Below are 13704 nucleotides of genomic sequence, written 5' to 3' on the forward strand. Positions count from 1 at the left end.
ACCACTTCAAGAGTTGAATTCCTCCAAATACCATTATTCATTAGTTGAAAAACAGTTTCCCGGTGGTTCGGAACCCACCTAAAGCTTTAGGTCCACACACCTCTCATCATCATCCGTCTCATTACCCACGCACAAGCCTTAAGCTCATGTGAGCATCATAATTAAGCTGTGTTTACACCAAATTTATCAACAAAATGCTTATTTTACCGTCCTTATAAGGACGCTCAACTGTTTATTTTAACAGTTGACTGTTAAAATGTTAAAACTTTCAACTTGTTGCTGTTGAAATTGTCAAGTTTTAAATTCTATCAAGATATTTTCCAATTTGTAAGCTTCTTATTTTTTTCTAAAGCTGCGTTTACATCGAAGTTATTAACAACATGTTTATTTTCTCGTCCTTATAGATTCTATTAGATTGAACATAGCTTATCATAAACAAGATGAACATATGTGTTTCTCAAACACAAATGTTCATAATGTTTATGATAAGTTATGTTCAATCTAATAGAATCTATAAGAATGGAGAAATGAACATTATTTCTATTAATAGCTTTGGTGTAAACGCAGCTTTAGAAAAAATAAGAAAGTTACAATTGGAAAATATCTTGATAGAATTTGAAACTTGACAATTTCAACAGTAACAAGTTCATACAAAAGTTTTAGTCGTATCTGAAATAAAATAAAATAATGGAACTAGTGATCCTTTGTTAATTGGGAGAAAAACTGCTCATATAAAACAACATTATTTAGATAATTCAATAACATTATCTGTATATAGATGGGAATATACAAGTAATGTGAATTGTTCTAAAAAAGTAGCCTACATAATTCATAGAACTTCAAATTTACTCACTTGCAAGTTCCTGGCTTCCCCACAGATCTCTGAACTCAGGGCAAATACGGATTGTTTCGAGGTCATCTCCATCGAAGGAATCATGATCATAATTTTGGCTCTTATTATTGAAGTTATAAACGTCGAAGTCTGTGGAAAATAAGGGCGATTTACACTTTATATATATATCATAGATAAAATTATATCAATAGTCAATGAATATAAATAAAATTGAATAGGAACCATATTTTTGAAATAACCAAAAGATTCAAAAGAATAAACTTTTAAAAATTATATCAATATCCACTGAATATAAATAAAATTGAATAGGAACCTTTTTTTGAAATCACCGTTTACCCTTTTCACAAAACAATAAACTTTTTAAAATCATAAAAAATTAAAACAAATTTTGTAACTATATGCATTTTGGGAAGTTTCATATAATTATGTCCCATCCTTAGTGGATGCGATGCTTAGTGCAAATGCATATATATAGTGAGGTCCACGTTATAATGGCAGCGGAGAAAGATAGCAGAACAACGTTGCCGATCCTCTGTCTTGTCAATGCCTTCTATAGATGGTAGCATATTCAAACTAGGAAGAATAATGATTATCAATGAGATTCCAGATTCAATGTTGTCAACCACCCCAAAGGCTTCTGCTACTGCAAATATTGACAACAGGTAGATGAGTGAAATCTTCGGGGCGGTATGAAGGCATTCAATTCGGATTTTCATTTTATAACATTAATATTATATGATTATATAAATTAGTATTCGAAAGAATGCAATCTCTCATTTACCGTATTTCAATCTCTAAAAAATAATGGTTTTTGTAAAATAAAATAATTTGACACAATCTCACGTTAAATAGAATTCTGGTGATATTTTTCAATGTTATTTTAATAAATAACATTTATTAAAATAAATAATAAATGAATAAAATATAAATAACTATATTTTATTTATTTAAAATAAATAAATAACAAATAAATTTGTTATCTAACAAATAACATTTTAGTTTAATAGAATAATTTGACACAATCTCACGTTAATAGAATTCTATACCTAATCCTATTTTGTAAGTGACCGGCTGAAAAAACTTTTTACTGGTGATATTTTTCAATGTTATATTTTTCCTATTTGTATAGGCAAGTTATTTATTTATTTATTGGACAGAGTAAAAAATACAGTAGTCGGGAAAGAAAAAACAGGCTACTGCCCAAAACTTCTTCAATTTCCTAATTTTGTCATAAATTGAATTTTCATTTTACCAACATGAAAAAAGTTTTCTCAGGAAAATTTTTATTTTCCTGTTATTTATTACGTTTTGAGATACGAGCGCATATACAATTAAAATATTTGGGGCAGATCATTTCAAATTCGGTAAAAGATAAATTCTTAAAATATTTTGAGTCAAAAATTTTCCACGATAAGCCTATTGTTGATTGAATCAAAATTAATTTCTTGAAATATTAATTTTTGAGGAAGTTAGTCAAATTGAAAAAAATGACCTGAAATAACTCAATTCAATAAGCTATTTTCAGTAGGTATGTTTTTAAAAAATGGAATAACTTCCTCAGAAAATGATAATTTGAGGATGTTTTTTATTCAATCAACAATATCACGAGGAATTCCTCCTCAAAATCTAATTAATTCATCTCTTACCGAGTTTGAAATGATCTGTTCCAAAGATTCAAACTTTAGAAGCAATCTCAAAAAGTAATGATCGGAAAAAAAATCTTGAGACAATATTTTAATTTTGGTAGCTTGATAGTAGGCCTATACAAATCGAAGATCTTTGAAAAAGATCACCAGTAAAAAGTTCTTTTAGCCTGTTGCACAGCCTTAAAACACACTGGACTGTTATTTAGCTACATTTAGACTGTTGTATAAATTAGAATTAGAACCGTTTTGGGCGTATAAGCCTGTGGTAATTTTCTGTAAGTTGTGTAATTCTCATTGATTGAATCTATATGAAAGCGAAATGGCACTCACTCGCTGACTGACTCACTCACTCGCAGAACTAAAAATCTACCGGACCAAAAACTTTCAAATTTGGTAGGTATGTTCAGTTGGCCCTTTAGAGGCGCACTAAGAACGGATTTGGAAAAATTTTAACTCTAAGGGTGGTTCTTAAGGGTTTAAAGTTCGTCTTTTAGCATGATTGTATAATTATTATTCTTCTTATTCCAATCTCTTAATAATAATAAATTGAAATGTCAATACCATATGATAATATAGAACTATAATCTAGAGAGACTACCTCTTCGAAACAGTTTTTAACTGGTTGCTCAATTGATAATTTCAAGGGTTGGCATCAAGTTGAGTTGACTTTGTTAGGTTGGCAACAAGTTGAAGATTGGAATGCATTTATCGCGGAAAAAATGATTGGGCACTGCTACTTCAATCAGAGCTATATTCCTGGGAATATTATATTACTAGCCGTCAGGCTCGCTTCGCTTGCCATATCCGTTTAGCCAGACGTTTAGTCTGGACCCCCGACTGGATCGTCCTAACATATGATCGTCCTACAAATGAAAAATGCAGGCGAGCGAAGCGAGCCTGCTGATCTCATTCTTGGACGACCCAGTCGGGGGTCCAGGGGGCGGGGCCCCCTGGCTAGACGGATATGGCGAGCGAAGCGAGCCTGACGGCTAGTAAATAAATAAACCACACTACTGGACTTTTACACAGTACAAGTATAGGATCCCTCCATTTTAGAGCATACAACTAGCACAAAATTCCTAGGTTTGGTTATTGATGAACATTTGTCTTGGAACGAGCATGTCAATCATGTGCTGAAGAAAATATCACCAGGCCTGTTTGCTCTTAGGCGTATGACCAATGTGTGTGGGCTGAATGCTCTGAAAGCTATTTACTACGCATTGGTTCATTCCAATATAGCTTACGGCCTGTGTATCTATGGCTGCACATCAAAAAAAAACTTGGACAAAATATTAGTTCAGCAGAAAAGAGCACTGAGAATTATCATGAACATAAAAAGGAGGGACTCGGTGAAACAAATTTTTTTTCAGCTAGGCATATTGACAGTCTATGGGCAATATGTTTTTGATGTAATAATGTACTTTAAAAAATTCACTGATTTAGAAAAGAGAAGTAGTATTTCACATAGATATAATACTAGATCCGGAAGAATAGTACAGAGACATAATTTAGAATTTTTCAAAATGAAGACAGCTTTCTTGGAAGAGAAATATTTTAACATGCTGCCCCGAAATTAAAAATCCATAGAGGAGTTGACAATCTTTAGAGCCAAGCTGAAGAAATATCTGATAGGATTGTCCTTATATTCATTTGAAGAATTTTTACATATTTGATTGTGATGAATTTGTTATTGACTGTTTTGTGTGTTTTCTTATTTTATTATGTATGACGTTATTCAATGTATCTGTACATTTGTTGAATAAAATATGATTGATTGATTGATCCTACACATACCCTAGAGAGTATTTGAAAATATTGATAACAAATAATGAAAATATGTATTGTGACTTACCAAACTTAGCATCAGTTTTTCTCTGTGTAGCCTCATCGTTTTTTCGTCTTAGATTCGTACAAAATCTACAGTTGCATCGTCTACCAGTTGGTCCATTTTTTCCCGGCTCTTTACCTTCTGAGATCTGAATGATCTGAAAATGATGTTGTGTTTGTAAAGTCTTGTTCATGATGATAATAATTCACTCAGCCCATGTGAGTGGAGTGTTTTCATAATAATTATGTATTCGTTTTGTCAATAAACTCCTCTGGTTGTAATTCATTGGCAATCGGAGAAATTATTATTATTGTTTTAATCATGATAAAGAACATATTTTAGAAAAAAGTTGCAAATTTCTTATGAGTTGACCTAAAACTTACTATAGTGAGGTCCACGTTATAATGGCAATGTTCTATTAGCTATCCTTGTCGATCATTCAACAAAGCGGATAGCGCTATCTCTTTCTCGCTTTGCTCGGTTGCCAGATCGTCTTTTAACAATGTAAAATTAATAATTAATTGACGAAATATTTCATCTCAATTATGAAAATTCATTATGAAATTATTGGGAAATATAATTTTTTGCTTTACGAGATATAATTGATTATTTTAAACAAGAATGATCATCGGTTAATATTACATCAATGAACCTATATCAGCTACCGTCTATAGAAGGCATTGACGAGACAGAGACTCCTATATAATTATGTTGAAACATGGATTGATTGATTGAGTACTTTATTTATGTAGTAGATTACAATATATACTGGCTTATACACTTATATACAATAGCTTACAATACAGCAAAATTATAGATGAATTTACATAATATAGACTAAGAAAATAATTATTGAACTGTATATGATATGAAAAAGTAATTTGTAATATAATAACTATAGACAGGCCCGGCCCCAGGGGTGGGCGGACCGGGCGGCCGCCCAGGGCGGCAGGTTTTGGGGGCGGCAAATTTAAAGGAACGGAAAATTTTAAAATACAAATAAATAATAGATTCATAATATAAAATGTGAATGGTGAAATTATATAAGAAGCTTTTCAACCTCGAGCTAATGAAGACTTTTCTAAGATCAACAATGTCCCAGGAACGTCTGAGTGGTCTAGCGAACATAAAATAGTTCAGTCCTTAGTTCTTGAAGAATTGGTGAAGGAATTTCCCCATGCAAAGGTCAGACGAGTTCTACAGGTGTGTTAAACAAACTTGTAGAAATTGTAGTTCTAATTACTTAGCAATAGGCCTAATACTATGTTGCAGTCTACGTCTTAAGGCTGTGCAAAGGCTAAAAATAAACTTTCTTGTACTGGTGATATTTTTCAAAGTTTTTCGATTTGTACCAGTATATATCATTCTTAGGAAAACATTTTTCTCCAATCATTACTTTTTGAGATATGAACGCCTAAAGTTCAAATTTTTGGGACAGAACATTTTAAATTCGGTACGAGATGAATTCTTCCTGGTATTGTAGATTGAATAAAACAAGAAAATTTTGAAACATTTTCTGAAAGTATCAATTTTTGAGAAAGTTATTCAATTTACAAAAAAAACTCAACTAAACGCTATTTTTGGTAATTTTAGTAAATTGAATAACTTTCTCTAAAATTGATATTTTCAGAAAATATTTGTCTTATTAAATCAAAAATACCATGAAGAATTTATTCTTTGAATTTTATGGATTTATCTCGTACCGAATTTGAAATTTTCTGTCCCAAAAATTTAAACTTTGTGCGCTCATGTCTTAAAAAGTAATGATTGAAAAAAAGTTTTTTCAAGGAAACTTTTCATTTTGATAGCTTGATCCTTAGCGATCCTTGATCTTGTCCTTAAGCGCGCCTCTCCACTAGGAAATACTGACGTGCAACTGAAGTGAAGTGCATCTAACGGGTGATTCTCATACTACATAATCTCATGAGCTTATAATTATCATTGTGCGAAATATCACTGTGAGGACAATATAGATGGTGATAATGGTTGAAGCTAAAAATGAGGTGTTTTTCACAATACAAGGAGCATTGTTGTCAGGTGTACCTGGAACTCTATATGAGATAGAGCGCTCTACCTGATATCAGATTGTAGAGCACAAAAATACGCCCAGAGGAATTTTGAATTATACATATAAATGGTAACAATCGGAAGATATTGTTGATCAAAAACTAAAATTCATCAAAATTGATTTTTTCTTCAAATTTCACTCATTTTTGAAAAATCATAACTCAGTACTCATTGGAGATAGAGAGTTCCGAATCATCTCATTTCATTCAGAATTCTATGATCTTGAAAAAAGGCAAGAGCAAATTATTCTAATCAGCAAATCGCTGAAAACTGGAAAATGAACCTAAAATACGAGGTTTTTGGGCCACTCTGTATATAGCACAAGGGAATTTTACATGAAGAATTTGGTTCTGAACCTCTCTCATTTATCCAAATAAAATATTAAAAAATCAGAACTACGATATAAATTGCAAGCACACCCCCTTTTTTATGTCTATATTGACTGGACTTAACTGTTCCCCAATATTTATATTTGTCAAATATTTGTTTAAATGTCAATAGATATATATTGTAAAACATATTTTTTAGAGTTTATTGAGACTCTGTGGTGTCACATCACAGCGGAGACACAATAGTAACGCTGGTTACACACTGGGCGGTTTATGCCGCGGCGGCGAAACTGCTGTCGCCGACTCGAAAAAAAGTCGAGCTTACAGATTCAGCGGAAAAAATACCGCCAAACATCGAGCGGCAAAATTACCGCCACATATGATCAGTAGCAAAAATAATTCTTGTAGTTCTTCATCGCAAATGTGTTGTGACTTCTCTGTTTCATGAGTGTTCAGTTGCACATTTTTTAAAAGTATATATTATTAAGTGTTTAACTCAAAATGGAAAGGCAACAACTTTTACCACTTTTGTTGTACCATCGAAGGAAAAGAGAAGACAGCAGAGAAATCGCCTTGTTTGGATTCATTGAAATGAACGTTTTTATTAAATCGACAGCGATATACAGCATATTACAGTTTTTTCCTTGTCATCCAGAGTTTCAAAATCCCCCCCTAATCTCCATACACACTTCCTTCCAAGCATTCCTTTGCTTCTCGATCCTTAAATATGTCGAGGGTTTTGTCTCACAAAACTGGTCTCTGTTCTACAATGATATTAACAACTCATTGTCTATTAACTTACTCATTTTCTCACATTCGTCAACCACAAACACTTATAACAATAAAAAAAATAAAATAAACAGCTTACAAACTTTCAACAAGACACAATTTAAAAGGCTGATTTTCAAAGACCTCTGACTTGGAGCAACTGGGAAAGACGACTGATCAGCGGCGACGGTAGACAACCGCCAAATTTGTTAACGCCCATTTGGTCACGTACGCCACTGCGTAGACAAGAGCGGCAAAAACACCGCCAGCTGCAGTGGCAGTGGACGGCTGCACAGCTGCCGCCAACGGCAATATAACCGCGCGGCGTTTCTGCTGCCCAGTGTGTAAGCTTCCATTCAAGTCCATAGACTACTGCTCGAACGGCGGCGACGGCGAAATTACCGCCCCGGCAGAAGCCGCCTAATGTTAACCGGCGTTAGGCGATCGCTCAAGGAAGGGGTGGAACCCGGGATTAACAATTAAAGACGGGATACTTGCGGGGGGGGCGGCAGTTGCCGATCTCGCCCAGAGCGGCAAAGTCCCTGGGGCCGTGCCTGACTATAGATAATTATATTGTTATGCATCTACATAAATTGGCGGAGCTTTGGACATATCAATAACCATTCTTCGGAAAGAATATTAAAAATATCCTCCCCACTAACTCTCTACCAAAGGAGAATTTTAGTGAAAGTTGCATATTTCTAATGAGTGAACCTAATAAACTAACTTTCAATAACTAGGTAGTGGAATACTTACTACAGGAATAATCAGCAAAGCCAATAAGAATGTTTTGTAATTCCAATTGTATCCCTCCATGGTCGAATGAATACTTGATAGCCTAGTATCAAAACGCTGAAAGTAAAACAGAAACAAATCAAATAAATTTGGAAAACAGTAATAATCTAATGGAAAAAAGCATTAAACTGAATCAATAGACGCTGCGAATAATAATAGTAAATTACAATAATAATAATAGTAGTAGTAAATAATATAATAATAATAGTAATAGTAAACAGTATGCCTATGTATAGCATGTATAGGGTTTTCTAGAATATTTCAAAAATTCTCAAAAAACATGGAGCTGAAGATACCAATTAGGCTATTTATTGGAAAAAACTAAAATTAATATGCCTACTAAAGTACCTACTCCCCAGTTGATAAACTCACAATATTCTCTTCTCCAACAAACTCGTGCGATAGGTACCAGTAAATGAATAAATGAATAAATGAAAAAAACATTATATTTAGAAAATGTAGAATACTTTTCAACTCCAAAAAGGAGGCTGTGTAGCGCAATTTCAATACAGAAAGCAATAAATATTTATCATCCAATTTATTGATAAATTTTATCAAATTTGCTTCAAAAAAAGAGAAGCATTCAATTTACAAAATTCAGAATATTTTTAAATTTCAATAAGAAGGTCATGTAGCGTAGTATCAATAGAGATAGTAATAATATAATTTCAATGATTTCCTTCTTCAGAATTTCAAACGAATTCTTTTCTAAAACATTGAGTGTTTCATCCTTCTGAAATAATAATAGTAAATCAATAAAATGAAAAACAAAACAGTTCGTTAAAATAAGAAATTCTTGAAAGTGAAGTGGTGTATATTTTAGAAATGTTATAAAATTCACTGGTTATAAAATTTGGAAGATTAGGTACCTACAGTTTAAGCTGAACCTGTTGCTGTATCCCAGTCTTTATAGATATATAGTCTATTAAAAGTAGATTTATATAAATAGTCTATGAGAATATTAAATTATATTAGAGAAAACTGCGTGAGGTCTACTGCTCACATAACTACTAGTAGCTATAGCCCAGTTTATTGGGATAGCCATATAATTTTTCAATTGTATTGTATTATTGAATGGAATTCCATGAAAGTTACAATTGAATAATATAGAGAGGGCTAGTTTTATTCATATTCTACATGTATTCAGTCATAGTCTACGCATAGATGAATTTTTAATTGAAATTGATAATTAAAAAATAGAAGAATAAAATTTCAAAACTTTACTTTATTACTGAAGACATGGTTTCAACATATTGATACAATTTTCAAGTGGGTAAATCCCAATTGAGAGAAACATGTCGTGAGTAATAAATTCAAGTTTTAAAAATGGTACTTTTCCAATCATTTTATCCAGTAAAATTCATTAAATATTTGGTCCCGCTAAACCTAAAATATTTTCAGCAGATGCATACAAATGATAAAATACATGAATAGAATGATATGCTAACTCAAACAATAAACGAAGGAAAAACATTCTTTAATGAAAGTAGAAGTTTAGGAATTCAATCTTTAGTTTAATACAGCAGTGTAACCCTCACCAAAATAGTTACGGTAATGAATTTGGAGAAATTACTGGAATGCGAATGAATAACAAGTTTTGGTAGTACCATGAATAATGAAGAATAAATGGAAAAAAATTCCATAAATAATAGATAAATGGAATAAATGGAGATTTGGAAAATTCAAAAGTCTACATTTGTAGTCCACTTACCCCGAATTCGTTGGCCACTACGGTACTGGAGAGTATCTTCAGAAGAAAAACATATAACTTTACTCTGAAACTTGGGAGATTCTTCCACAAACTGCACACAGTATGAAGCTCAATCGCAGAATATTGAACAAATTGGTAGATCGAGTAGATACACATCAGTATAATTGATTATTCGAATCAAATAAGTTTCATTCAATGTCACTTAATTGAACAAAATTGACACATTATTTTCTGACGGATACGATTACCTATACAACGAGAACAATATAATTGAAGCATCAGCTTACCGTTAAACTCTGTTTTATAATTTCATTTTTAGCATTTGCGATTTTTCGAAGGTGGATAGAATGCAAAATATTTTATCTTAATAGAATAAAATCATATTCTATCTACCTTGGCTTCTCCTGATATACTAGAATCTACAAAATAATAATAGAAGTAGAAAATACCTTTTATTTTATATCTCTTGGCTTTTCCTAAAAAAATATATTAAAATTTACCGGCTGTTGTGCAACCGGGCCTAAAAAATTCGGAGAATTATTATACCTACTTCAATTTTCTAATAATCAAATCACCACTACAATTAAGTTAGCCTACATAATTGTGGAATACAATATAATGAAGCAGAATAAAGTGAATGATCGAAGAATACATGCAAAATTATATAAGAGTTATAAAAATAGATTATATTATATCAGTATTTTTATACCTATAATTAAAGTTTCACGGTACCGTAGGCTACATTATTACTGTGAATGATAGATTATACATGGTGATTCTTAATTATGGTAAAATAATTCAATACGTGATAGTAAAGGTAAAAATAAGAAAAAAAGTTCTTATAAACATATATCCATAAACGCTTCATTGGGGAGCTATACAGAGTGAAAGATTTCACCCGGAATTCAGTTCCTCTGGTGAAATACACCGATGCTGAATTGTTTGGGGACTAGTTTTTGAAAAACTTATGGTGGATTCATAAGGAAAAATATCTGAAAAATGAATAAAACTAGTCTGGAAGCTGTAGTGTGGGTAGTTTTTGAGAGAAAAGTTGAAATATGCAACAAATCTAAGTGGAAAAACACAGACTTCTACGTTTGATGCCCAATAACTTTCTTTACAGTAATGACTAGTAACAAATAATTTTTCGCAATAAAAATTGTAGAGAATTCAATTCTGAAAAGAATTATGTGAGCTGTGCAATCTGAATTTAAATAGAAGTTGAATAAAATGTATTCTCATGTAGTACATTACACCACAAAAATTTGCTGTTCTATGAGGAGAGAACTAATAACTCATAGGTTGTAGCTACAACATAAAACAGCAAATTTTTGTGGTGTAATGTACTACATGAGAATACATTTTAATCAACTTCCATTCAAATTCAGATGACACAGCTCACATAATTCTTCTCAGAGTTAAATTCTCTACAATTTTTATTGCGAAAAATTATTTGTTTACTGGTCATTAAAGGAAGTTTTTGGGCATCAAATGTAGAAGTCTGTGTTTTTATCAAAAACTACTCGCACTACAGCTTCCAAACTAGTTTTATTCAATTTTTCAGATATTTTTCCATAGAGTTTATATGGAATTATATGATGGAATTATGTATTTGACCATAAGTTGTTCAAAAACTAGTTTCCAAACAATTCAGCATCGGTGTATTTCATCAGAGGAACTGAATTCCGGGCGAAATCTTTCACTCTGTAACTTATAGCTCGCTAATGAAGCGCTTATGGATATATGTTTATAAGAACTTTTTCCTTATTTTTAACTCTACCATCACGTATTCAAATTATTTCACCATATTAAGAATCACTCTGTATATTTATATAATTTATTATATTATATTAAAATAAATATACTGTACCTGGAATAGGCGCCTCCACCGGTAGGCCTACCCTTTGTTATTCAGCAATATAATATGAAATATTTCCTGATATATAATGAGTATGATATTTTCTGAAATATCTATTCCTGTTCTTTTCTACACTTATTTTGTATGGTTAATTAATAAACCTAACCCATGAAGTGAAGATGATGATGATGATGATGATTTTGTATTCTACGAGTTTATAGGAATCATTTGTATTGTTTCTATTATTAATATTAGTGTAAGATGTTTGTATAGTTGAATCAATTATAATGTTCTTAAAATGTATGAATTCAGGACTACTCTCTTGTATTCATGAAATATAATTATAGTACCCTTTGAAATTAATAAAATAACAGAATAAGTATATAACTGGAGAATTAAGAATATAAGGTATCTCTTTTTCTGTGTTATTTTTCTGCATTTTTCTAATATTGTATATTATTTATAAATATTTCCTGCTGGTACCATCTGTTTTTCTATCTTATTTCTATGTAAAATTTGTGTTGTACCATTGGAAGTTAAATTAATATATGTAAGTATATTTTTTATTGTATTATACCATTAATTTCAAAGGGTAGCGTACCTTACTATAATTCTATTTTATATATATAATTACAATGTATAGTGACATAGCCACCTCTAATACCTGTATTAGAGGTGGCTATGATAGTGATCGTCAGTAAGCAATACATTTTGTAATGCTGAGAATAAAAAGGATCAATAAATTAAATTTCAATGGAAGATTATGAAAAATCAATAACCAGTTCAGCCCAGATATACTGTAAAATCAATCAATTTATTCATGCAATGATTATTAATCTAACAAAATCACTAGTAGGCTACTTTTTACTAATTTCAAATTCTACTAATGCAGGCTACATAAATGTTTGAAGAGAAAAACGTTATCTAATTCAACTACTATCTACTTCTAATATTTTTTCTCAATAATTAATTTTGGATGATTGTATGATTGGTGACCATTGTCATAGTTGGTGACATCTGATTCCATTCCCGGAAGCCCCTACTTTTTTGGTCCCTTCGGTTTTCGTTTTTTATCTTTTGAATCCGGATCCTTGTCAGGCTCTGCACCATTTGCGTTTTTGGATTCAGACTTCCTAAACAGAAATAAAATTTATTCGAATTGGATCAACCATGATTGTGCTATATAGGCTATTAGGTATATGTGTAGGCCTATGTTATATATAAACAAATAAAAAATCAAAGTGAGCTAAATATTTAATAAATCATTCAATTTGGATTTTTTTCGTTTAATAATAATAATTAATTCATAAGCATGTGAATAATTGCAATATCTCAGTAATTTCAATCTCTAGACTGGCTGGCCGCTATGGCTTCATATAAAATGAGCGCTGCTATCCAGAGATTGTCATTTTTGTGTAAGGGTATATGTATTTTTGTGTCAGGCATATTCCTGACCGGCAATTAGGAGGTACTGGGTTCGATTCCCGGGCTGACAAATAATTTTTGAATTGTAGCGCTCATCGAATTTCCATCTAGCTGTTTACCCTGCTGTCAGTATTTGCTGTAGCAGAGGTCTTCGGGGTGAATAATTATTACAGCATTTGATTTGGATTTTCGTTTAATAATAATTATTAAAGCCCTGTTAGTTTAAGCTTTTAAAGTTACAAGAAATTTGAATGAAAAATTCAATAAATTTGTTCAAATTTCTAGAGTTAATTAATTGATGGCAAGTTAATCATTTCAGTAGTTCAGACGTGGTGATGCGTCATTTGTGTATTCCCTATATCATACATGTAGAGGCAATTTTTCCTCCTATAATATTATATAGATTAGATCAATTCATTAAACA

General features: G+C 31.7%; 1 protein-coding gene across 8 annotated transcripts in view; it reads right to left on the reverse strand.

The window, feature by feature from the left end:
• LOC111059770 overlaps window positions 1-13704 on the reverse strand; it is a 51026-nt gene that overhangs the window by 14901 nt on the left and 22421 nt on the right. For 3 of the 8 annotated variants that reach the window (XM_039431296.1, XM_039431297.1, XM_039431298.1), the window contains 4 exons: window positions 12852-12988; window positions 8248-8343; window positions 4352-4484; window positions 854-982 (listed from right to left, as the gene is read on the reverse strand). In XM_039431296.1, the coding sequence (XP_039287230.1) occupies window positions 854-982; window positions 4352-4484; window positions 8248-8343; window positions 12852-12965 (472 nt within the window). In that variant the 5' untranslated portion in view covers window positions 12966-12988. Of the gene's footprint in view, window positions 1-853; window positions 983-4351; window positions 4485-8247; window positions 8344-9997; window positions 10251-10284; window positions 10406-10706; window positions 10774-12851; window positions 12989-13704 lie in introns of those variants that run through there. The other 5 variants (XM_039431300.1, XM_039431299.1, XM_039431301.1 and 2 more) reach the window with 4 other exon arrangements.

Source organism: Nilaparvata lugens, chromosome 6 (assembly GCF_014356525.2).
Source record: "Nilaparvata lugens isolate BPH chromosome 6, ASM1435652v1, whole genome shotgun sequence".
Taxonomy (NCBI): Eukaryota; Metazoa; Arthropoda; class Insecta; order Hemiptera; family Delphacidae; genus Nilaparvata; species Nilaparvata lugens.